The sequence below is a fragment of the Dipodomys spectabilis genome, unplaced genomic scaffold (assembly GCF_019054845.1).
Source record: "Dipodomys spectabilis isolate Male_0828 unplaced genomic scaffold, ASM1905484v1 ptg000127l, whole genome shotgun sequence".
Taxonomy (NCBI): domain Eukaryota; kingdom Metazoa; phylum Chordata; class Mammalia; order Rodentia; family Heteromyidae; genus Dipodomys; species Dipodomys spectabilis.
Genome location: NW_024870804.1, coordinates 2,314,039 through 2,339,005, shown reverse-complemented (window position 1 = coordinate 2,339,005; position 24,967 = coordinate 2,314,039). Strand labels below are relative to the sequence as shown.

General features: G+C 45.1%; 1 protein-coding gene across 1 annotated transcript in view; it reads right to left on the bottom strand.

Moving 5' to 3' along the window:
* Vwa3a (von Willebrand factor A domain containing 3A) overlaps positions 1-12,604 on the bottom strand; it is a 61,977-nt gene extending 49,373 nt beyond the window's left edge. The window contains exons 1-6 of the mRNA XM_042689811.1: positions 12,597-12,604; positions 10,967-11,053; positions 10,228-10,351; positions 6,065-6,183; positions 5,902-5,979; positions 1,034-1,088 (exon numbers count right to left, since the gene is read on the bottom strand). Coding sequence (XP_042545745.1) covers positions 1,034-1,088; positions 5,902-5,979; positions 6,065-6,183; positions 10,228-10,351; positions 10,967-11,053; positions 12,597-12,604 — 471 coding nt within the window. The remainder of the gene's footprint in view (positions 1-1,033; positions 1,089-5,901; positions 5,980-6,064; positions 6,184-10,227; positions 10,352-10,966; positions 11,054-12,596) is intronic.
* Positions 12,605-24,967: the final 12,363 nt, after the last annotated feature.

Genomic DNA, 24,967 nt, shown 5'->3' with positions numbered 1-24,967 from the left:
GAAGTGGATCTGTGGCTCAAGTGGTAGAGTGCTAACATTGAGCCCCAAAGCTCAAGGACAGCACCAAGGCCTTGAGTTCAAGCTCCAATACTGGCAAATAAATAAGTAAATAAATAAAATGCTTGAAAGACATGGAAATGAAATATTAGTGGTGTCCTCAAATCTTGGCAAGTAACATAAAAAAGAAAACGAAATTACAATGTCAAGAAAACTATGCCTGTGGTTTGTCCTGCTTTGGCCTCTTTGCTGCCTGCTTCTAAGCCCTGCTCTGTCTCCTGCAGATACACAGCCAGACACAGAGAAAGCTCTCCTTCTTCTAGAAATAGCTGTGGCTTTCCATGTGAAGTCATGTGTGTCCTCAGCCAGGAGGTTTGAGGGTGCTTACCCAGTCTCCTCTCCTGCCCCGTTTTCTTCAGGAGGGAGCACTGGTCTCAGGCTTTGTCAGTGAGCTTGCTTTCCTTCCACCTTATCTAGAGTGATTGCCCCAAGGATTCCAATGAGAGTCAATCCCAGCACTTTGGCAGGGAGTGTGCAAAGTAGGGAGCTGTCCAATTGGTAACATGAATGCTTCAGAGCAGCTGAGGAACCATTTTCCTAAGCTTGGGGGTGGGGGTAGCCATCCTGAGAAAAAACTAAAGCAAGCAAGCAAACAAACAAAAAACAACAACGAACAACAGCCTGGCGTGGGTGGCTCAAGCCTGTAATCCTAGCCACTCAGGAGGCTGAGATCTGAGGATTGCTGTTCAAAGCCAGATTGGGCAAGAAAGTTTGTGAAACTCTTCTCTCCAATGAACCACCAAAAAACCAGAAGTGGTGCTCTGGCTGAAAGTAATAGAGTGTGAGCCTTGAATAAAGAGCTCAGGGACAGTGTCCAGTCCCTGAGTTCAAGCCCCACAACTAACCAAAAACAAACAAACAAAAAACCTAGCAACAATAACAAAACCCAGAGAGACAAAGAGATCTACATCTTGCTAGGCCTAGGCTTTTCATTTATGGTGGCTACAAAATTTCTTTTGTGGCATCTCAGAATTACCTTCTTGCTGTCCTCCGTGAGCCAGTGCAGCCTCTGCTGGTAGCACTCGAGGGTACTGTGGAAACATTGGAAAAACCAATCACTGAGTCAGGGTCACACTGAATGCAGCTACTCGTGAAGGGAAGCCATCATGGGATTTTTTTTCAATTTTTATTTATTTTAATTTGCTATTGTTGTTATTATTACTATTATTATTATTTGTTGGTCATGGGGCTTGAACTCTGGGCCTGACGCTGTCCCTCAGCACTTCAGCTCAAGGCTAACGCTTTACCACTTGAGCCACAGAGTTACTTCCCATTTCTGAGTAGTTTATTGGAGATAAGAGTCATAGATTTTCCTGCCCGGGCTGGCTTTAAACCTCCATCCTCAGATCTCAGCCTCCTGAGTAGCTAGGATTACAGGCATGAGCCACTGGCATCTGGCTTGTTAATATTATTACTATAATCATTATATTTGTGTGTGTGTGTGTGTGTGTGTGTGTGTGTGTGTGTGCGCGTGTGTGTATGTGTGCTAGTCCTGGGGCTTGAACTCAGGGCCTGGGTACTGTCCCTGAGCTTCTTTTGCTCAAGACCAGAGCTCTGCCATTTAGCCACAGCTATTTGCAGCTTTTTTGTGATTAATTAGAGATGAGAGTCTCATGGACTTTTCTGTCCAGGTTGGCTTTGAACTGTGATCCTCAGATCTCAGTCTCCTAAGTAGCTAGGATTATAGGCATGAACCACCAGCACCTGGCCAGATCTGTGTATTTGCAGATGAACCTGTCCTTGGTGAGAAGGGATAGAAAGGCAGAGTAGCAGCAGCTCCTTACAGGATCAATTAACAAAAAGATTAGTTTCCAAACAAACAAACAAACAAACAAAACACCAGCCAAGGGAACTTGTTTTGTAGTACTAGCGATTGAAGTCTGGGCCTTTGCTGGTCAAACCTCCAGCCCTGCCTGGGGAACTTCTTGAACTTAGAGCAAAGCCAGCTATTGCAATGACTATTGGAGCAACCGCATGTGACTGGGCCTCAAGGTCAGGGCTGGGTCATTGGAGTTTAACTGACATGAAGGCACTGAGGGCAGGTGGCATTCTGGATATGAAATGGCAGGGTGGGGAGCCAAGGGAGTGCCAAGGGAGACCCACTTGTGTTGGAATTCAGTGCTACCATTTACTAGCTTTCTCTTTGCTACCTTTTGTCTTTTTTATTAGTGTTATTATTGCCCTTAAGTAGTTATATAAAAGAGTTATAATATCCCAAAGCCTTAAAAAGAAATTTAATGCCCATGGCTCACATCCTGGCTACTCAGGAGGCTGAGATCTGAGGATCATGGTTTGATGCCAGCTCAGTCAGGAAAGTCCATGAGACTCTCATCTCCATTATCTATCAAAAAACCAAAAGTGGAGATAAGGTTCTAGTGGTAGAGCACTAGCTTTTTTTTTTTTCTTGGGGTCTGGTCGTGGGGTCTGAACTCTGGGCCTGGGCGCTGTCCCTCAGCTCTTCAGCTCAAGGCTAACGCTCTACCACTTGAGCCACAGCGCCACTTCCAGATTTTTCTTATGTGGTGCTGAGGAATCGAACCCAGGGCCTCAAGCATGCAAGGCAAGCGCTCTACCACTGAGCCACCTTCCCAGCCCTAGAGCACTAGCTTTGAGTGAGAAAGTTAAAGGACAGAGCCCAGGCTCTGAATTCAAGCCCCAAGACTGGCATGTGTGTATACACTCACATATATACAGTTTGCTAGGCATAGTGGTATATGTCTGTAATCCTAGCATTAAGGAGGCTGTGGCAGAATAATTGTAAGCTCATCGTCAGTTGGGCTACTTAGTATTACCCTAAAAGAGATGTGTGTGTGTGTGTGCATGTGTGTGTGTGTGTGTGTGTGTGTGTGTGTGTGTGTGCATGTGTGCATGTGCTGAGGTTTGAGCTCAGGTCCTTGAACTCTTACTTGCCATTTTGTTCCATAGTGGTGCTCTACCACTTGAATCACACCACCAGTTCCAAAACAGATTATTTTTTTTTTAATTTTTTTTTTTGGTCCAGTCGTGGGGCCTGAACTCTGGGCCTGGGCACTGTCCCTCAGCTCTTCAGTTCAAGGCTAGCACTCTACCACTTGAGCCACAGCACCACTTCCGGCTTTTTTCTTTTTGCTTATGTGGTGCTGAGGAATTGAACCCAGGGCCTTGAGCATGCAAGGCAAGCTCTCTACCACTGAGCCACCTTCCCAGCCCCAAAACAGATTATTTTTTAAATAAAATTTTTTTTTTGGGTCCGGTCGTGGGACCTGAACTCTGGGCCTGGGCGCTGTCCCTCAGCTCTTCAGCTCAAGACTAGAGCTCTACCACTTGAGCCACAGCGCCACTTCCGACTGAGCCACCTTCCCAGCCCCTTAAATAAAAATTTTAAAGTAATAAAACTCAGGGGCTGGAAAGGTGGCTCAGTGGTAGAGCGCTTGCCTTGCATGCCTGAGGCCTTGGGTTCGATTCCTCAGCACCACATAAGCAGAAAAGGCCGGAAGTGGCACTATGGCTCAAGTGGTAGAACACTAGCTTTGAGCTGAAGAACTGAGGGGCAATGCCCAGGCCCAGAGTTCAGGCCCCATGACCAGACCAAAAAAAAAATAAAAATAAATAAAACTCAGCCCCAGAGTTTCATCACCTTCAACCTGAAGCTAATAATTGGATTCTATCTGAGCTAATTTGCCAAAAGTCAATATACTGAAAATCAATTTACCAAGGAATCTGAATAGATGTGAAATGCTAAGTTCACAATTAAAATCAAGTGAAGAGCTGGGAATGTGGCTTAGTGGTAGAGTGCTTGTCTAGCATGCACGAAGCCCTGGGTTCGATTCCTCAAAACCACATAAACATAAAAAGCCAGAAGTGGCACTGGCTCAAGTGGTAGAGTGCTAGCCTTGAGCAAACAGAAGCTCAGGGGCAGTGCCCAGGCCCCGAGTTCAAGCCCCAGGGCTAGCCAATAAAAAATAAATAAGTAAATAAAATCAAGTTGAATGTTACAGAATTCTTTAAAAGTCACTTAATTTTCAAATCCAAAATACTTTCAGTCAAATTTACAGTTCAATGAGGTTTGGCAAACTTGGCGATCAGTCTTTCTATGTTGATCTTTTAGTGACTGTTGGTTAAACTACTTACAATGTGCTTTTGGAAGCTGCCAAAGAAGATGATGCATGCAGCCCTCAGCCAGATTTCTGAGGCATTAATAAAAAAATGTTAATAAATGTTAGCTATTAATTATTATCATAACCTTTCAGGAAGCCTCAGGTAAACAGTTAAGTATGGACCACAGTTTGCTACAGCTGGGACACCAGCTTAAAGACAGATCTCCGAACACACGTCTGTGAGCAAGAGTGTACATATTTACACACTAGTGACGTGCATATGTTTGCAAAGGTATGAACCCAATGTCAATTTGACATTGAAAGTAGTCAATCTTAGCCAGGTACCAGCGGCTCATGCCTGTAATCCTAGCTACTCAGAAGGCTGAGATCTAAGGATCTTGATCTAAAGCCAGCCTGGACAGGAAAGTCCATGAAATTCTTATCTCCAATTAACCATCCAAAAAGAAAAACCAGCAAAAAACAAGAAATGGATGTGGCTTCAGTGTCAGCCTTCAGTGAAAAAGCTCAAAGCTCCTAGTCCCTGAGTTCAAGTCCAGTACCAGCACCAAAGAAAAGTAGTCACTCTAAAGCCATTAAACATCAAATGCTGGCATGGTGATTCATACCTGTAATCCTAGCTACTTGGAAGGCAGAGATAGAGGGATCTCAGCTCAAGGGCAGCCCAGATAAAAAGTTGTGGAGACTCAATCTCAATCAGTAAACTATGCCTGGTGATGCATGTCTCTGATCCCAGATATACAGGAGGTGTTAGTAGTAGGTTTATTGTCTAAGGTTGGTCCAGCAGAGCAAAAAACAGGGATTGGGGACGTAACTCAAGTGACAGAGCTGCAGCCTAGCAAGTGTGAAGGCCTGTCAAAAAAGAAAGAAAGAAAGAACAAAGAAAATTACCAAATAAAGGTACAGCTTTTCAGTATACATCCAAAGGGACTGTGGATTTATGTATGTATGCACGTATTTATGTATTATGTATGAATGTGCCAGTGCTAGGGCTTGAACTCAGGGCCTGGGTGCTAACCCTGAGCAAAACCATTTGAGCCACAGCTCACTTCTGGTGTTTTTTTTTTTTAATTTCTTTTTTTTTTTGGGGGGGGGGGTTAATTGGAGATAAGTCTCACAGGGGAGAGACTCTGCCTGGGTTGACTTTTTTTGTTTTTTTTCTGTCCGGTTGTGGGGCCTGAACTCTGGGCCTGGGAGCTGTCCCTCAGCTCTTCAGCTCAAGGCTAGCGCTCTACCACTATGAGCCACAGCGCCACTTCCGGCTTTTTTCTTTTTGCTTATGTGGTGCTGAGGAATCGAACCCAGGGCCTCAGGCATGCAAGGCAAGCGCTCTACCACTGAGCCACCTTCCCAGCCCTTGCCTGGGTTGACTTTTAACCTTGATCCTCCAATCTCAACCTGCTGAGTAGGTAGGATTACAGGTATGCACCACTGGCAGCCAGTGAGTCCCAATAGGGTTCTGAATTTTGTTTTTTAATTGTATACTTTTTTTTTGGTACTGGGTAATCGAACCCAGGACACTGCACTTGCTAGGCGAGCACTTTGCCACTGAGCTACATCCCAGCCTAAGGCTGTGGATTTTTCAAAAAGGCATAAGGCACTGATCTGTGAAAGGGGCAGATTGGGATTCCAGGTGGGGGGAACCCTTCCCCTTTTCACTGAGATGCTGTTTGAGCCTAGTTCTATCCAGGCGGGGACATGGGACAATTCCTGAGCTCTGGGTGTTGGCAGGATGTTGCGAAGCACTTACTCTGAAAGCCTTGACTCGAAATGGCAGATGGTCTGGGGAGAGAAGTTCATCTTCTCTGTCATCTTGCCCCCCTCCTCCCTGAGAACACAAAGCTTTGTGAGTGGGGTTGCAGACCGGGGGTGGGTGTTACTTGCAGCCATAGGGAACAGGGGGTCAGACTTACAGCATGGCCGTGCCCTGTCCTATCAGGTCAGCCAGGGTGAGTTTCTCAAGCTTTAAACTGTGAGTCGAAAGCCAATCTTCAGAATCTTGCAAAGCTGACGTGTGGGTCCGCTGCAGCCTCTGAAGGACAGAATGCAGTAAGACAGAAAAGAGGAAAGGGAGCACACAGGCCTCAGATTCCCTCATGTGTCAAGTCTTGCCCACTGATCCAGTCCCCGACTTAAGACAGTGTAAAAGCTGGGCATTGGTGCCTCATGCCTGTAATTCTAGCTACCTAGGAGGTTGAGTCCTGAGGGTTGTGATTCAAAGTCAGTCTTGGGCAGGAAAGACCGTGAGACTCTCAGCTCTAATTAAGCAGCAAAAAGCCAGAAGTAGAGCTGTACCTCATTGGTAGAGTGCCAGCCGTGAGCAAAAAAGCCAGGCAAGAGCACAAGGCCCTGAGTTCAAGCCCTAGTCCTGGCTGGTGCACACACACACACACACACACAAAATGGTGCAAAAGTTCTCCTTGCCTAGGGAGCAGGTGCACAGGGGTGGTCTATGCTCTGAGTTGGCTGTGCTGTCAAAGCCACTCATCCTGCATTGACCCAAAAGAAATGCACTCATTACTTGACTGTAACCTCTCTGTACATCATCTTTATAACAGCAATTGAAAAAATAACTCCGCTCACCCCCATGCCCATTTGATGACCTCAGATGTGGCTCGACTGTTCAAGGGCCACTCACCTCGTGACTGGACACACAGACATACATGGCTGCCACTCCAAACAGGATTGACCAGGATTTGGCCGATGACTTAGCTTCTCCTGTGTGTGTGCGGGAGTGTCATGAGACTTCAACTCAGGGCTGGGCAGTGTCTCTGAGCTTTTTTGTTCAAGGCTAGTGCTCTACCACTTGAGCCACAGCTCCACTTCCAGCGTTTTTGGTTGTTAATTGAAGATGAGTTTCATGGACTTTCTTGCCCAGGCTGGCTTTGAGCCATGTTCCTTAGGTCTCAGCCTCCTAAGTCGCTAGGATTAGACTCATGAGTCACAGTGCCTGGATGTGCCTCAATTTTTTTTTTTTAAAATCCTAACTTCTAATTCAGGATCAACTGGAGAAAGCCAAGTACATCCAATGACTCCTCACCGCAACAAGCTGAGTCAGGTGCATCTGGAGCCTTCCCTCATTCCATAACCATCCCTACTTCCCACCTGTCCATGAGTCTCAGGCTAGGGGAAGCTGGTGGTTGGTTCTCTATGGAATAGTCTTTGTTTCTTGTCAGATCCGGTTCTCTGGACCTGTTCAGCTAAGTTCTGCCTCCTATCTGTCTAAGGGTCCTCAACAAGCACGTACTGACTTACTAGTAGAAGAGGGGATGGGTTATTCTGTCTTTGCTGGGCCCAGAACCAGGAATGGAGAGGGGTTCTCTAGAGGAAAACATTCCCAGCCATCACAGGACAGAAAAGAAAGACCTGTGTGCAGAATGTGGGTGGTGTGATGTAATCACACACACACACACACACACACACACACACAACTAATACACACAAACACACAGACATACACAGATACAAACACACGCAGACACACAGATACATACAGACATACATACACAGATGCAGACACAAAGGCAAACACAGACACACAAATACACACAGACACAAATACACATAGAAATACATATACCGGTACATATAGACATACACAGACACACACAGATCCAAAGGCAAAAACAGACACACAAATACATGCACAGACACACACAGATACAGACACAGACATACACAAACACACAAACACACAGATACACTATGCACACAGACACACAGAGATACAAACATACCCAGACACAAGGCAGATACATGGGCAAACAGAAACACATACAGATACAAACACAGATGCACACAAACACAGACACAAATACAAACACAGACACATCTAGGCAGACACACAGACACCCATAGACACACCAGCACACACACAGACCAGTTTTGGAGTCCTGCTCTTACAGTGGAGTTGTGGATCTCCTTCTGTCACCTGCGTGGTTGCCAGGGTGGGGGAGTAATCAGGAGTGCTCTGCTCCATAAGTGGGCCACTCCTCATCGACAGCGGGTACAGGAAGAAGAGGCGAAGCTGGGCACCAGTGGCTCAAGCCTCTAATCCCAACTACACAGGAGGCGTGTAGGATCACAATTCAAAGCCAGCCTGGGAGGGAAAGCCCATGAGACTCTTATCTCCAATAAACTACTCTGAACAAGCCAGTAGTGGCACTGTGGCTCAAGTGGTAGAGTGCTAGCCTTGAGCACAAAAAAGCTCAGGGACAGTGCCCAGGCCCTGAGTTCAAGACCCATGGGAGAAAAGGAGGAGGAGGAGGAGCAGCAGCAGCAGCAGCAGCGGCAGTAGCAGTAGCAGTAGCAAGAAGACATAGGCAGAGAGGACAAGTATACACAGGGCTCTCCATGCGCATCACAAGGCATGTTTTCCCTCCTCACCTGGCCATGGGCGTAGTGAAGCTGGGTATATGACACAGCCTTGAACAATAGTCCTTAGTCACCTACTCTGGTTCAGATATAAATAGAAAGCCACCAGAAAGGAAAGACAATGAAAATATAATGCTGCTCCCCTATTCCAGCTAGATCCTATTACGTAAGTTCTGTGCCCAGATGCCACCCTTCCCTCTGTCGCAAAAGGAAATTAGTAAATGTGTAAAAAGAAAAAAAGTGTGAAAAATGTACTCATAATGAGGGCAAACACTGATACAGCATGTACTTTCTGTCCTATAGAGCAGAACTTCATCCTCCTGATGAACAAGCAGAAGCACAGAACAGTGAAGTGATTTGCCCCAGGTCACACAGCTGACAACTAGGGAGCTGTAAAGTCCAAGACAGGCTTGTAATAGAACATGATCTTGCTTTTTTGCAGTTAGCACCAAGCTGCCACTACCCGAGGAAGAACTGAGAAAGGACTGGCAAGGTGACTTTCTCATGATAGGATTCCTTGCTAATGAATGTCCTGGCCTTAAATCAGAGTCCCTGTACCACCCTGTACCATACTTCAGTCAGCCCTGCAGTGCAGAGTAGCAACACTAGATGTCGCTCTCCTCATCTTTTAGGTGGACCCGTTGGTGGCTCACACAGATGGGGAGACTTGGCTTCACTTTGCTTCCTTCCATTTTAGTAGGGGAGGGGCCTGGGTTCTGTGCTTAGCTGCCCCCTTCCCCCACCAGGCTGTTGCTTTAGCATTCAACCCACATCTTCACTTCCAGATTTGTCTGCCTGGCCTAGCTTTGAACAGCGATCCTCAGCCCTTAGCCCTCCCGAGTAGCTAGGATTGCAAGCGTGAGCCGCTGGAGCCTGGCTTTTGAACTTTTGAGCCACCAGTTTCCAACTCAAAAGGGAGCCTATAGTTCAGTGCCAACTCAGGCAGATCGATCTGGGAGACTTTTATCTCCAGTTAGCCAGGAAAAAGCTGGAGTTGGAGCTGTTCCTCCAGTGGGAGAGCAACTGCTTTGAGCAAAATAAGCCAAGGGAGAATAGAAGATCCTGAATTCTAGCACCACAGTTGGTGTGCACGTGAGCACATGTATGCACGCACACATACGCACACACACACACACACACACACACACACACACACACACAGAGGGAACTTTAGAATTAATGTTTTTAGACTTGAGACTTTGATGCCATGATTAGGATCTTTCCTTATTCTTAAATATTTAACGATGTGAACAAAGTGGTTATAACATTCCTATAAACAGCATAGAGATTTTTCCCCCCTTTTTTTTTGTGGGTGTGGGCCTTTACTGGGGCTTGAACTCAGGACCTAGGTGCTGTTCCTTGTCTTTTCCCCTCAAGACTAGCGCTCTACTACTTAAGCCACAGCTCCATTTCCAGTCATTTGGTGGTTAATTGGAGATAAAAGTCTCACAAACTTTCCTCCCCAGGCTGGCTTTAAATTATGATCTTCAGATCTTAGCCTTCTGAGTAGCTAGAATTCCAGATATGAGCCACTGGCACCTCGTTCTCTTCATTCATTTTTTTTTTTTAAAGCAGAGGATTAGAAATGAATGCTCAATTCATCTTTGTTAGTCCCAGGATATTATATGAAGAGAAGGAATACCCAGGGTTTACCCTGTATTTCCTGGCTATGATTTGTAAGCATCATTAGTCTGGTTTATACCAGTAAGTCCTGTGTTTGGTTAACATGTGTAACCAGTAGACCATTGTCTGTATTTGGGCCCGTCCTGTGTACATCCTTCTGCTTCAGCAGCTTCTCTGAGTCTGGCATGGTGTTTCTCTTCTTGCTACAAAACACAAAGTGTTTAATCAATGCCCAGCCCCAGGGCTCAATTCTCTTCCACCAGAGACACTTTTCTTTCCCCTGCTTCCCCAAAAGACTCCAACAACATTTGTATTTCTATACTCAGAATGACAGGATTCCTGTAGATTCCTCCAGATTCACAAAACTATGTGTGTGTGTGTGTGTGTGTGTGTGTGTGTGTGTGTACGCGTGTGCGTGTGCCAGTACTGAGGCTTGAACTAAGGGCCTTGTGCTGTTCCTTGGCTTTTGTTTATTTCTCAAGGCTGGCACTCTATCACTCGAGCCGCAGCTCCATTTCTGGCTTTTTTTTGTTGGTTAATTGGAGATAAGCATATCATAGACTTTTATGCTGGGGATGGCTTTGAACTGTGATTCTCAGATCTCAGCCTCCTAAGTAGCTAGGATAACAGGTATGAGCCACAGGCACGGGACTTAAAGGCATTTTGTTATATTGTTTGATAGTTACCGGAAGCCTCCAGGTCAAGATTATAACAACCATTCACCTGCTCTCACTTCTAGGCAGCTGGTTCCCTCTCAGCTCCCATGAGCAAAATGCTGTAGCCTATTTTCAACTGCAAAACCAGAGAACTGAACTTACCAGTTAGCTTCCAGAAACAAATCATCTTGACCATGGAAGACATGACTGGTTTGTGTCGCCATTATAAAAATACCCAACACTATTTTTCTAAAAAGGAAAAATAACACAGGAAAGGAGTTGGTAAGTACAACATACAGGGTGTAGTTTGGGGAAACTAGTTAGCTCAACTTGCATGTGTGTGTGTGCCAGTATAGGTGCTTGAACTCAGGGCCCAAGACTGGCACTCTACCACTTGAGCTATGGCTCCACTTCTGGATTTTTGGTAGCTAATTGGAAATAAGGTTTTCATAGGGGGCTGGGAATGTGGCACAGTGGTAGAGTACCTACCTTGTATGCATGAAGCCCTGGGTTTGATTTCCCCAGTACTACATAAACAGAAAAGGCCAGAAGTGGTGCTGTGGCTCAAGTGGTAGAGTACTAGCCTGAGTTCAAGCCCCAGGACTGGCAAAAAAAAAAAAGTCTCACAGGGGGTTGGAGAAATGGCTTAGGTGGAAGCCAGAAGTGGAGCTGTGACTCAAGTGGTGGAAAAGTAGCCTTGAGTTAAAAAGCTCGGGGTTATCATCTAGGCCATGAGTTCAAGCCTCTGGACCAGCACACACACACACACACACACAGAGAAAAATTAAGATGGTGAAAATGCTTTGCAAAATGCAAGGTACAACACAAATGGAGAATACACTCAAAGTCTCTGCATCTTCAAGCTCTTCAGCCTCTTGGGCACATCTGGACATTGCCATGCACATGTGTGTGGTTGGGGGCCATACAGAGATGGTGCCAGTGAGACAGAGGAGCAGGACAGCCCTTACCCTCGAGCCTCTGCTCAAGTGAAACCTGGTTAGAGAGACTGTCTGCAAGCACCCACCTCTAAAAGCAGCTCGTCTGCCCTGCTGCTGTTTTCCATCACATCTGTCACCATTGGACCTGTGTTCTGACTGTGTGCTCTTTCTCTCAACCCAAACACACTAGAAGTAAGACCCTGTAAGGTCTTACTTACACACTTAGTAGAGTTTAGTGTTAGAAATCTTTTGCAGCCAGGCACTAGTGGCTCACACCTATAATCTTAGCTACTCAGGAGGCTCAGTTCTGAGAATCATAGCAGCTCTGAAGACTTACCTCCAATTAGCCACCAAAAAGCCAGTAGTGGAGGTGAGGCTCAAGTAGTAAAGTGCCAGCCTTGAACAAATAAGCTAAGGCACAGTATCTAGGCCCCGAGTTTAAGTCTGTCACCTGACAACTCCACTTACCCCAAATAACTATTTTATACTGCTCTGTATTTTTTTTTTTGCCAGTCTGGGGTTTGAACTCAGGGCCTGGGCACTGTCCCTGAGCTTCTTTTGCTAAAAGCTAGCACTCTACCACTTGAGCCACAGTGCCACTTCTGGCTTTTTTTATGTGGTACTGAGGAACCCAGGGCCTCATGCATGCTAGGTAAGCACTTTACCATTAAGCCACATTCCTAGCCTCTACTGCTCTGTATTTAAAGCTATTCATATTTCTAGGAATGTCCTCTGCCCCTTTAGTCTGCCAAGAAAAATCAGTGTTTTTTTTGTGTGTGTCCCTACACCCCATCTATTGCCTCCAAACCCCTGTACTGAAAACGCCGTGAAAGTTCTCCTTGTTATCCCCTTACTCTTTCATTTCTAGTTTGACAGATGTGCCCCCAACCAGCTCTGTTACTTAATACTTCTCTATTTTGGATCCTTGCACCTAGTACAAAGCTTGGCCTCCAGGGAGCTGAAGCATAGCACTCAAGGTTGCCTGAGTCTTTCTTAGTCCAGAGCTTAACATCTGGGCAGCCTCAGCCTTTTCTTCTCTCTTCCCTTCCCACCCCTGACAACGCTGTAACACCCACCTTTACCTTTATTTTTCCATCTTTTAGAGAAGAGTGCTGGCACCCTACGGCCTTGTTTTCTGGTTCTTTGCTTCAAGCTCCTCCAAGCAACTTCACAGCGAGGCTTTGCCCTGTGGGACAGTGTTAGCTGGTCTCCAGGGTAACGGCTGGCACCATTGCAGCCTGGGGAGGCTCACCCAGAGAAGAAGGAACCACCTCTCCCACGTTCCTTTGCCTTTTTCTGCCCTTACAGAAGCCTGAAAGGCCTTGGACCTCTCTCTCTCTCTTTTTTTTTCTTTTCTTTTTGCGCTGGTCCTAAGTCTTGATCTCTGGGCCTAGGCACTGTCCCTGAGCTTCTTTTGCTCAAAGCTAGCACTCTACTACTTGAGCCACACCACCACTTCCAGCTTTTTTTGAGTAATTTATTGGAGATAAGAGTCTTTCAGACTTTCCTGCCTGGGCTGGCTTTGAACCACAATCCTCAGGTCTCAGCCTCCTGAGTAGCTAGAATGACAGGTATGAGCCACTGGCTCCCAGCTTTTATTAGCTTTCAGAAGTTCTGGATCAGCAGAGGACTATAGGTTAGACCAGTAGAGTCCTGCTACTGACTGCTTTTTTTACCCCAGAAAATCCACTACAAATATAAGAGTTGGTGATTTTCTTTTCCTCCAGATTGCCCCAGCCATGTGCCCTACAGAGGCATGAATGTCTTACCCCCACCAGGTCCAGCCTCCTAGAATCCCCACCATGTGGAATCGAGGCCTGTGGCCTCCACATCAGATCCTCTGCCACTGCAGCTCCAAACCCAGGCCCCCCTCAGAATCACCTAGGTGGTTTTTAAAGAAAGCATAGAACGTTCTCAGAACTGTGGGGGAGCATAGAGACAGGAATCTGAGGATGGCTTCAAGTGATTATGAGGTAACCAGGCCTTGACCCCTAGCTGGGACCTCTTAACCCTTTCTTTACAGAAGCCATTTGTGATGAATGAAGGCATCTAATATCAACCAGCTTGGAAGTGGTCAAGGGAGCAACACTTAGTTTTTCTTTGTTTTTATATTTGTTGGTCATAGGGCTTGAACCCACGGCCTGGGCTCTGTCCCTAAGCTCTTTTGCTCAAGGCTAGCGTTCTACCATTTTTTTTTTTTGGTCCGGTCGTGGGGCCTGAACTCTGGGCCTGGGCGCTGTCCCTCAGCTCTTCAGCTCAAGGCTAGTGCTCTACCACTTGAGCCACAGCGTCACTTCCAGCTTTTTTCTTTTTGCTTATGTGGTGCTGAGGAATTGAACCCAGGGCCTCATGCATGCAAGGCAAGTGCTCTACCACTGAGCCATCTTCCCAGCCCCTAGTGCTCTGCCATTTTGAGCCACAGAATCACCTTTGCTTTTTGGTTAATTGGAGATGAGTCTCATGAGGACTTTTCTGCCTTGGTTGGCTTTTGAACTGAGATCCTCAGATCTCAGCCTCTTGAGTAGCTAGGATTACATGTGGGAGCTACTGGCACTGGGTTGACACTTGGTTTTTCTTATCCAGGTGTGTGTGTGTGTGTGTGTGTGTGTGTGTGTGCGCGCACGTGCATGCTTACGCTAGTACTGGGGCTTGAACTCAGAGCCTCTGGCCTTTTTTTTTTTTTTTTTTTTTTTTGGGTCCGGTCGTGGGGCCTGAACTCTGGGCCTGGGCACTGTCCCTCAGCTCATCAGCTCAAGGCTAGCGCTCTACCACTTGAGCCACAGCGCCACTTCCGGCTTTTTTCTTTTTGCTTATGTGGTGCTGAGGAATCGAACCTAGGGCCTCAGGCATGCAAGGCAAGCGCTTTACCACTGAGCCAACTTCCCAGCCATGACTTTTTTTTTTTTTTTGTCAGTAGTGGGCTTGAACTCTGGGCCTGGACGTTGTCCCTGAGCTTTTCAACTCAAGGCTAGTGCTCCACCACTTGAGCCACAGTGCCACTTCCAGTTTTCTGAGTGGTTTATTGGAGATAAGAGTCTCACAGACTCCGGGCTGGGTAGGAGCCACAATCCTCAGATCTCAGCCTCCTGAGTAGCTAGGATTACAGACATGAGCCACCAGCGCCCAGGTTGGGCCTCTGGCTCTTACGCAGCTTTTTTAATTCAAGGTTGGACCTCTACCACTTGAGCCATACCTCTACTTCTGACTTTTTGCTGGTTAATTGGAGGTAAAGGTTTCTCAGATTTGTCTTCCTGGGCTGGCTTTGAACTGCCATCCTTAGAATTCAGCCTCCTTAATAGTGAGGATTACAGGTGTGAGCATCTGGCATCCAGGTCATTTCTCAAGTCAGGATTCAGTTCCTGGGCCTTCAGTAGAAGTTAGAACATGTGTGATTCCTGATGTTGACCCCAAGCCATGGCAGTAACCACTGAACTTCTCAAAACTGAAACTGCTGAGTGCACAGCAGCTCACACCAGTAACCCTAGCTACTCAGGAGGCTGAGATCTGAGGATCGTGGTTTGAAGCCAGCCCAGGCAGGAAAGTCCATGAGGCACTTCTCTTTAATTAGGGGCTGGGAAGGTGGCTCAGTGGTAGAGTGCTTGCCTTGCATGCATGAGCCCCTGGGTTTGATTCCTCAGCACCACATAAGCAAAAAGAAAAAAAGAAGCCGGAAGTGGCGCTGTGGCTCAAGTGGTAGAGTGCTATCCTTGAACTTAAGAGCTGAGGGACAGCGCCCAGGCCCAGAGTTCAGGCCCCATGACCAGACCCCCCCCCCAAAAAAAAAAACAATACTTCTAATACTTCTAATTAACCAGGAAAAAAGCTGGAAATGGAGCTGTGGCTCAAGTGGTAGAGTGCTAGCCTTGAGAAAAAAAGTTCAGGGAGAGAGCCCAAGCTCTTGTTCAAACCATAATACCGACATAAATAAGCAAACAACAACAACAATAACACCAAAAAAAGCCACCAGAAATGGTTTATCTTTTATGAGCAGAAGAGCCAAGGCTAGGAACAGCACATGTAAATTCAGGCCATTTACCATTTGGCCAATACCAATGGGAAGAGAGGAGGGAGATAAAAGTCAAGAATTACACAGCCATAAGCAACCAGTGGCTATGCTGTGAACTAGCAGCAAGGGTCCAAGGGCTGAGGAGTGGTTCAAGTGGTAGAGTGCCTGTCTAGCAAGCACAAGGCCCTGAGCTCATATGCTAGCACACACACACACACACACACACACACACACACACACACGTGCGTGTGTGAAGGAGAATAAGGGGGAAGAGGGGAAGGAGGGAAAGGAGGAAGGGAAGAAGGGGAAGGGGGAGGAGAAAAAGGAAAAGAAATGAAGGAAGAGGAGGAGGAGGTGGTGAAGGAGGAGGAAGAGCAGGACATGATAAAGGCCTGTGTGTGCCCAGTTGTAGGGAAGCCATAGGTGGAAGGGGGCTGTCCGATTTGAAGATACCATTTTTGAAACCCAGAAGCCCCAGACAAGTACTCTACTATCCTCACTCCCTTACTGTCTGGATTTCAACATTATACAAGAAGAAAAACCTGCTGAGCACTGGTAGCTCATGCCTGTAATCCCAGTTACTCAAGAGGCTGATCTGGGGATTGTTCTAAGCCAGCCCAGGCAGGAAAGTCTGTGAGACTCTTAGCTCCAACAAACCAGAAAAAAGCCAGAAATGTGTCTCAAGTGATAGAGCACCAGGCTTGGGTTAGGTGGGAAAAGAAACTCAATGAGAGCATGATGTGTCCCTGAGTTCAAGCTCCAGTCTGGCACATGCATGTGAGTGTGTGTACATGCACACGTGCGCGTGCGCACACACACACATAAGAAAAACCCAACACTAGAAATGGTTATCACTTTTTTATTTTGCTGGGGCCTTGTGTTTATTTGGCAGGTGCTCTGCCATTTGCACCATACCCTTTTTGCTTTTGTTCTTTTTCTCTGGTAGGGTCTTGCTCTTTGGCCAGCCTCGAAGCATGATGCTCCCAAATCTCTGCTTTTCAAGTGGCTAGGATTATAGATGTGACCCAGCACGTCTGGCTCGTTACTGCTGCTTTCTTCTGGGTGTGTTTGTACCAGATGGAAAAACAGTATCAGTGTTCCAGGCTGTCTTGAGTAGCCAAGTGGAGAGCTATGTGTGGCGTGGGAGCCATCTTTCTCTGCTCCCCTAAGAAGATAGGTCGTGATCAGCTCCACATAAACACAACTGGAATTTCTCTCTTCTTACATTAGGCTCTGGAGACCTGACCAAGGTCAGTTCAACTATCTTTAGGTCATTTCTTTGGGCGCTCTTAAATGGTATCATTACCCATGATTGTGGTGGGATTTTTTTTTAAAGTATAGTACTTTGTATTTTCTTTGATTTCTTTCCTTCATTTCAAACTGAGGAGCAGGTGTCTTCTGCTAGGTTGAGAAGCAGCATGAAGTCAACCATTCCCCCCCCCCCCCCACCCGAACTTTGTAAAAACCTAGGCTGACTCACAAAATGATATGCCAAAGCAGGGGAGGAGTGTGTTTAATGTCAGAGGAAAATGGAATGTGTTAAGTCTCTCCATTGAAAGAGCCAGAAACCCAGTTCAAACTGGCTGAAGGAAGACAAAAATGGAATTGAAATATTCAAGATAGAAAAGTTGGGGCTGTGGGCATGGCTAGACCCAAAGGTTCACATGTTAGTAGAACTTTTCTTCTTTCTTGAATAGCTTCTTTAGGTTGAAATCTTCAGCCATCATGACTTGGATACAGAAGTTCTGAACTTTCCTTGGACAACCTAACAACTATATTTTAGAAGGAGAACAAGAGCCCCTACTAAAACATGTCATGTGCTCTCCTGACCCAGTCACTATGACTCTAATTGGTCAAGTCAACCTTGGGGCCAGGGGAAAGCCATGTGGCTTGAGACAGGAAAGAACAGTTTAAAAAGAACAAGTCATCAAGAAGACGCGGGTAGTGAATACTAAAATAATGAACCTGATGGGGAACTGGAGGTTTATACCTGTAATCCTAGCCACTCAGGAAGCCAAGATCTAAGGATCAAGGTTCAAAGCTGCCCTGGGCAGACAAATCTAAGAGCCACATAGCTCTAACTGTCCATCAGAAAACCAGAAGTGGAGCTGTGGGTCAAATAGTGGAACTCCAGCCAAAACAGCGCCTGGCTCTAGTTGATTTTTAAGAGCCCTGAGAAGGGATGAGACGTTGTCTGTTAGAAAAATTTACTTGGGTGCTGGTGGCTTACACCTCTGTAATCCTAGCTACTCAGGAGGCTGAGATCTGAGGATCACAGTTCAAAGCCAGTCTGGGCAGGAAAGTCTATGAGACTTTATCTCCAATTAATTGCCCAAAAAATCTAGAAGTAGAGCTGTGGTTCAAGTGGTAGAGCACTAGCCTTGAGCAAAAAGAGCTCAAGGACAGTGTCCAGACCTAGCATTTAAGGCAGGCCCACAACCAACAAACACACACACACACACACACACACACACACACACAATTTTTTTTTAACTTGGATGTACAAATTCTGAAAAAGCTCCAGAAACCAATGGTTGACCTCAATAGTTTTACCAGTTAATGACATCAGTACTGTAATATTGAACAATAGCTCCAGAGAGCTTGGACAAGATGTAAAATTAAATAGAAATAATTTATGTAGGTTGTTCTAACATCATTTATTCTCCAAAGAACTAGATAATATTCACATTTCTAAATAGGGACTACTATGTGTGTGTGTGTGTATAAGTGTGTGAGGAGTATGTGTAGGTCCTGAGGCTCAAGTTCAGGGCCTGGCTGCTGCCTCTGAGCATTTGTGCTCAAGGCTAGTGCTTTACCACTTGAGCCACAGCTCCACTTATAACTTTTTAGAAGTTTATTGGAGATAGGATTCTCATGAACTTTTCTGCCTAGGCTGGCTTTGAACTGTGACCTTCAGATCTTGGCCTCCAGCATAGCGAGGATTACAAGTGCAAGCCACCAGCACCCAGCAGGACTCCCTTCTATGATTCTTTGCATCCCACATCTAGAAGAAGCAAACTATGGATTTAGCTGTTTGAGCCAAGGAATCATGCAACTGGGACAGGCTATTTTTATTTCTTTTAGACTTGCCAAACTGGCAGTGTGTGTCAGAAAGAGTCCTAGATCTGAAATCAGGGAACCTAGGATGAAACCCACATTTATACCAATTAATAGGGGACTTGGGTAAGCTCTTCAGCTCCCTTCCTCCTTTTTTGAGGTCCTTTTTTTAAACTCAGGGCCTCAGGCTTACTTAAACACATTCTACCACTCCAGCTGCTGTACTAATCTTTTTTTTGTTGTTGTTTTTGGTCATTCGTGGGGCTTGAACTCTTGGCTTTGATGCTGTCCCTCAGCTCTTCAGCTCAAGGCAAGCACTCTACCACTTGAGCTACAGTGCCACTTTTGGTTTTCTGGTGGTTAATTGGAGATAAGAGTCTCGTGGAGTTTCCTGCCCGGGCTGGCTTTGAATCTTGATCCTCAGATCTCAGCTTCCTGAGTAGCTAGGATTACAGGTGTGAGCTACCAGCACCCAGCTTAGTCTTTTTTTATATTGGTTATTTTTGTGACAGGCTTTTGCTTTGTGCTCAGGGCAATCCGGACTGCAATCTCCCAGTTCACTTGTGGCTAGGATGACAGAGAACCACTGTGCCAACCACTGCAATCTCAAAATTTTGATGCCTAGGGTTGGCTTCAAACTGCAATCCTCTTGAGGATCCCTGATCATATAAAATAATTTTTACCAAAATGAATTCCAGGAAATGGACATTTTTTTTTGGTCTTTTTTGTTTGTTTAACTATCTTTAGGAGGGTAGGGGGGCACAGAAATGGTGGGATAAAGAGTGAACAAAAGCAGCAGTTTGGGCACTATTTTGAAAATGAACTATACAACTATATAAATGTGAGTGGATAGGAGGGAAAAACTGGGAAAGGGAAGAGGTGACGTCCAAAAAGAAATGTACTTATTACTGGACTCATAAAATAGTAACCCCTCCATGATCACCTTTATAATAACAATAAAAATTAAAATACTACAATCCTCTGATATCCAGGTCCTAAAGAACTAGAATGGCAGGCTTGAGAGACCATGCCCAATTGTTAGCCTTTTTGATGCCGTTTTCTAGTCGATAAAATACCTCCTCTTACTACACAGGAAGACAATTAAGATGACATATGGGAAACCAAATAAATTTACTATAAGTTCATTTTTGAAACTTTTTAAGTATCATGATTACTCAGTCATAACACTTTTGAAAATATGAGCTGCCTTAAGTTTCTATGCTTCAGTCATATTCATTTGGTATTTGGGAAGTCTTTGAATCTAAGGCCAAAATTCACATCAGCATTGTAATAGCAAGAACCTAGAAACTAGCTAAATGGTATGTGTATGTATGTATAAATATATATATATATATATACACATTATATATGTGCATAATATTCTGCAGCCTATAAAGCAGTAGCAAATATATATGTATGTGTGTGTGTGTGTGTATATATACACACACATATGTATATATGTATATATGTATATATGTATATATATATATATATATACACACATATGTATATATGTATATATATACACAATGATCCCAGCTAATCAGGAAGATGAGATCTGAGGAACATGGTTCCAAGCCAGCCAAGGAAGACAAATCCAAGGGACTCTTTTTTTTTGTTGGTCATGGGGTCTGAACTCTGTGGCCTGGGCACTGTCCCTGAGCTCTTCAGCTCAAGACTAGTGCTCTACCACTTGAGCCACAGTACCCCTTCTGGCTTTTTCTGTTTATGTGGTGCTGAGGAACTGAACCCAGTGCCTCATGCTTATAAGGCAAGCGCTCTACCACTGAGCCACCTTCCCAGCCCCCAAGAGATTCTTATCTTCAGTTAACCAGTAAAAAGTTAGAAATGGGGATGTGGCTCAAGTGGTAGAGCATCAACCTTGAGAGAAAAAGCCAGATGAGAGCTGGAGGCCTTGAATTCAATCCCCAGTACTGGGGACAAAACAACACTGCAAACAAACTAGGGCTGGGGTTATGACTTAAGTGTCAGAGCACCTACCAATCAAGTATGAAGTCTTTAGTTCAAACCCCAGAACTGACATTTAAAAAAAAACAGCCACCAAGCCAGGTGCTGGTGGCTCACACCTATAATCCTAGTTATTCAGGAGGCTGAGATCTAAAGATTGTGGTTCAAAGCTAGCCCAGGCAGGAAAGTCCATGAGACTCTTATCTCCAATAAACTACCAGAAAACCACAAGTAGCACTGTGGCTCAAGTGGTAGAGTGCTAGCCTTGAGCTGAAGAGCTGAGGAACAGCACCCAGGCCCAGAGTTCAAGTCCCTCAACTGACAAAAAACAAAAAACAAACAAAAAAAACCAACATAAACAATACAAAATGAACAAAAATGCAAGAGCTTAGGATAGTCCAGAAAGCATTCTCAATGACCTTGAAAACAAAAATGGGTAAAGTCCAGAGAGAGGAGTATAAGTAGGAATTTTTTTACTCCCAGTACATTTTTCTTTTTTTTTTTTTTTGCCAGTTATGGGGCTTGAACTCTGGGCCTGGATGTCGTCCCTCAGCTCTTCAGCTCAAGGCTAGCGCTCTACCACTTAAGCCACAGTGCCACTTCCGGTTTTCTGGTGGTTTATTGGAGATAAGAGTCTCATGGACTTTGTTGCCCAGACTGGCTTTGAACCATGATCCTCAGATCTCAGCCTCCTGAGTAGCTAGGATTACAGGTGCACGCCACCAGAGCCCAGCTTCCAGTACATTTTTCTAACTACATAAGCAAAATGCACAGTAGGTGAGGTGGCCAAATCTTTCTTAGACATGCAGATTAACTTTTTTCACCTAGAGCAATTATGAATTTAGAACATTATGAATATAGAACAACATTTTTTTCTGCCTAGTTTAACTGTATTTGCATTGGCCATAAAGAACAAAACAATATAGGAGAATTCCAACTTTTCAATTTAAGAACACATGAATTATCTTAGACAACCAATATTAAAGTTTTAAATAGCATAAGAAAGACTGCCAGAGTCAGGGCACCATATTTATTTCACTGATTGGCCCTGTCAGATAATGAATGGGGATTGATTTGTGACCAGACACAGTTGGCAATATTTACTAACGCAAGTTAAAAGTGGCTATTTGGGGATAACCACATCTTAAAAGGACAGCAAATCCCTGAGTCCACTCTGTTACAGCAGAAAGAATTAAAAACATCCTGGCAGGGTCTTGTCTTGGCGAAACATACCAAATGCATGGCTTCAAGACAGCAAACATATTGGAAGCTTGAGGAAGTCTCCAGAGTTTTCTTGGGATCAATTGGGTGCTTGTATCATCCTGGTCCTCTTTGTACAAGTCGCAATGATAGAGCTGCAGATTCCATAGGAAAGGCTCCGGATTCCTCAGACAATACCAAGGAGGGCAAAGAAATGGACACACTATGCAGATTACCACACACTTAATGGGAGAGTCAACACACTAGGGATGATCTAAGTTAAGCTTCTACCTTCAGGAGAAGACCACTGAAACAATCCTGGCAAATAGATAGGTGACTAGATTTTTCAGTTCCAGAAAATAAAGGGTTTCATATTTCCCTTTTATTACAAGGCCCCAATTTAATTTTGGTAATTTGACATGTAAAACACTGTTCTAAGCTTTTGGGAATATAGTATGAGAAAGTCATAAAATTTGTACTCAAGAATATATAACTAGGTACTGGTGGCTTACACTTATAATCCTAGCTACTTAAAAAGGCTGGGATCTGAGACTAGAGGTTTGCAGACAGACCAAACAGATAGTCCTTGAACCTTTTTGTTGTTGTTGTTGTTTGTGTAGCTTGAACTCTGGGCCTGGGGACTGTCCTTCAGCTCTTCAGCTCAAGGCTAGTGCTCTACCACTTGAGCACCACCCACTTCCAGCTTTTTCTGTTGAACCAAACCCAGGGTCTCATGCACGTGAGGCAAGCACTCTACCACTGAGCCACCTTCCCAGCCCTGAGCCTTTTTCTTTTAGATCATGGGGTTTGAACTCAGATCCTGGGCACTGTCTCTGAGCTTTTCTGCTCAAGGATGGTGCTCTACCACTTTGAACCACATATTCCACTTCTGGTTTTTAGGTAGTTAATTGGAGATGAGAATCTCATATTTTCCAGCCCTGGCTGGCTTTTAACCTTGATCCTCAGATCTCAACCTCCTGAGTAGCTAGGATTACAGGTATGAGCTACCAGTGCCTGGCTCCTTGAGACTTATGGCCAATTAACTAGCAAAAAGCAAGAAATGGAGGCATGACTCAAATGGCAGTGTTAACAGTGAGTAAAAAAAGCAGATAATCGGGCTGGGAAGGTGGCTCAGTGGTAGAGTGCTTGCCTTGCATGCATGAGGCCCTGGGTTCGATTCCTCAGCACCACATAAGCAAAAAGAAAAAAAGCCAGAAGTGGCGCTGTGGCTCAAGTGGTAGAACGCTGGCCTTGAGCTGATGAGCTGAGGGACAGCACTTAGGCCCAGAGTTCAGGCCCCACGACTGGACCCCCCCAAAAAAATCTATTTGGGCTGGGAAGGTGGCTCAGTGGTAGAGCGCTTGCCTTGCATGCATGAGAGCCTGGGTTCGATTCCTCAGCACCACATAAGCAAAAAAAAAAAAAAGCCAGAAGTGGCGTTGTGGCTCAATTGGTAGAGCACTAGCCTTGAGCTGAAGAGCTGAGGGACAGCGCCCAGGCCCAGAGTTCAGGCCCATGACCGGACCCAAAAACAAAAAACAAAAACAAAAAAGCAGATAGTACAAGGCCCTGAGTTCAAGCCCTAGTACCAGCACCAAATACAAATAAATGAAATATAACTAATTGTAGAGATTTGTTTAGTAATAAAAGCAGTACATAGCCAGAAGCCAGTGGGTCATGCCTGTAATCCTAGCTACTCAGGAGGCTGAGGTCTGAGGATCAAAGTTCAAAGCCAGCACAGGCAGAAAAGTCTGTGACACTCATCTCTAATTAACCAAAAATGGGGAGGGTGAGCTGTGGCTCTAATGATAGATTGTCAATCTTGAGCAAAAAAGCAAAGTCAAAGCACAAGGCCATGACTATAAGCCCAGTATTGGCAAACAAACAAACAACAAACCAGTACATAATCTCTGACCACACACACAAAGGACTTTAGTTTTTAAACCAACAATAACCCTACAAGGTCGGTTTTAGTCCCATTGCAGATATGGGTGGTGGTGGAAACTAAGGCTCATAGAGGTGAAATGATTTACTAAGGGTTCAACAGCTCCAATCAGCGAACTGGGATATGAATCCAAGCAGTATACTTCCCTTTAGTACTAGTAAAGAGTGACAACCAAAAGGGACCCAGGCACAACAGATTAGATACATTTTATATATAGGAGAGACCAGGGAAAACTGCCAGGAGGTAGGTCAGATGCAGCCACAGCGGAGGAAGTTTGTAGCAAGAGAACAAATAGGGTGGTTATCAGTAAAAAGTAAAGTAGTGGGCAATTGTCAGGAGCAGCAGCCTAGGGCCAGGCCATCACCATGCCAAAGGAGTTTGGGAAATGGAAAGGACAGAACCTGAACAAGGAAGCAATCTGCTTCCTTCTGAGTTGAAGCTTTGTCACCTAACTTGGATGAGCTGGACTGGTTCCAAGAGTGGAACCCTCTACCTCCTATGTTGAGTGTGTCACTGAGACCAGATTGTGACTTTGGAACCCCAAGTCTGAAACCTTGATTTCTTCATATGAAAAAGTATTGTTTTAGCCGGGCGCTGGTGGCTCACACCTATAATCCTAGCTACTCAGGATGCTGAAATCTGAGGACTGCAGTTCAAAGCCCAGGCAGGAAAGTCTGTGAGACTTTTATCTCCAATGAGCCACTAGAAAACTAGAAGTGATGCTGTGGCTCAAGCGGTAAAGCACTAGTCTTGAGCTGAAGAGCTGAGGGACAATACCTAGGCCCAGAGTTCAAGCCCCATGACTGACCAAAAAAAAACAAAAACAAAAACAAAAAAACAAAAAACACAAAAAAACCCCACAACACAAAAAGCTTTAAAGTGCTTGCAAATATCATCCCACAATTTTTTTTTCTCCTAGAAAAAGAACTAAAACTCTAAAAAAGAATACAGTATACTTTCTATCTTTAATTCCCTTTATAAATAACTTCATTTATTGTGTTGCTGGGTAACCATGATCTAAGAGTTGACTGTGCATGAAAGAACCCACA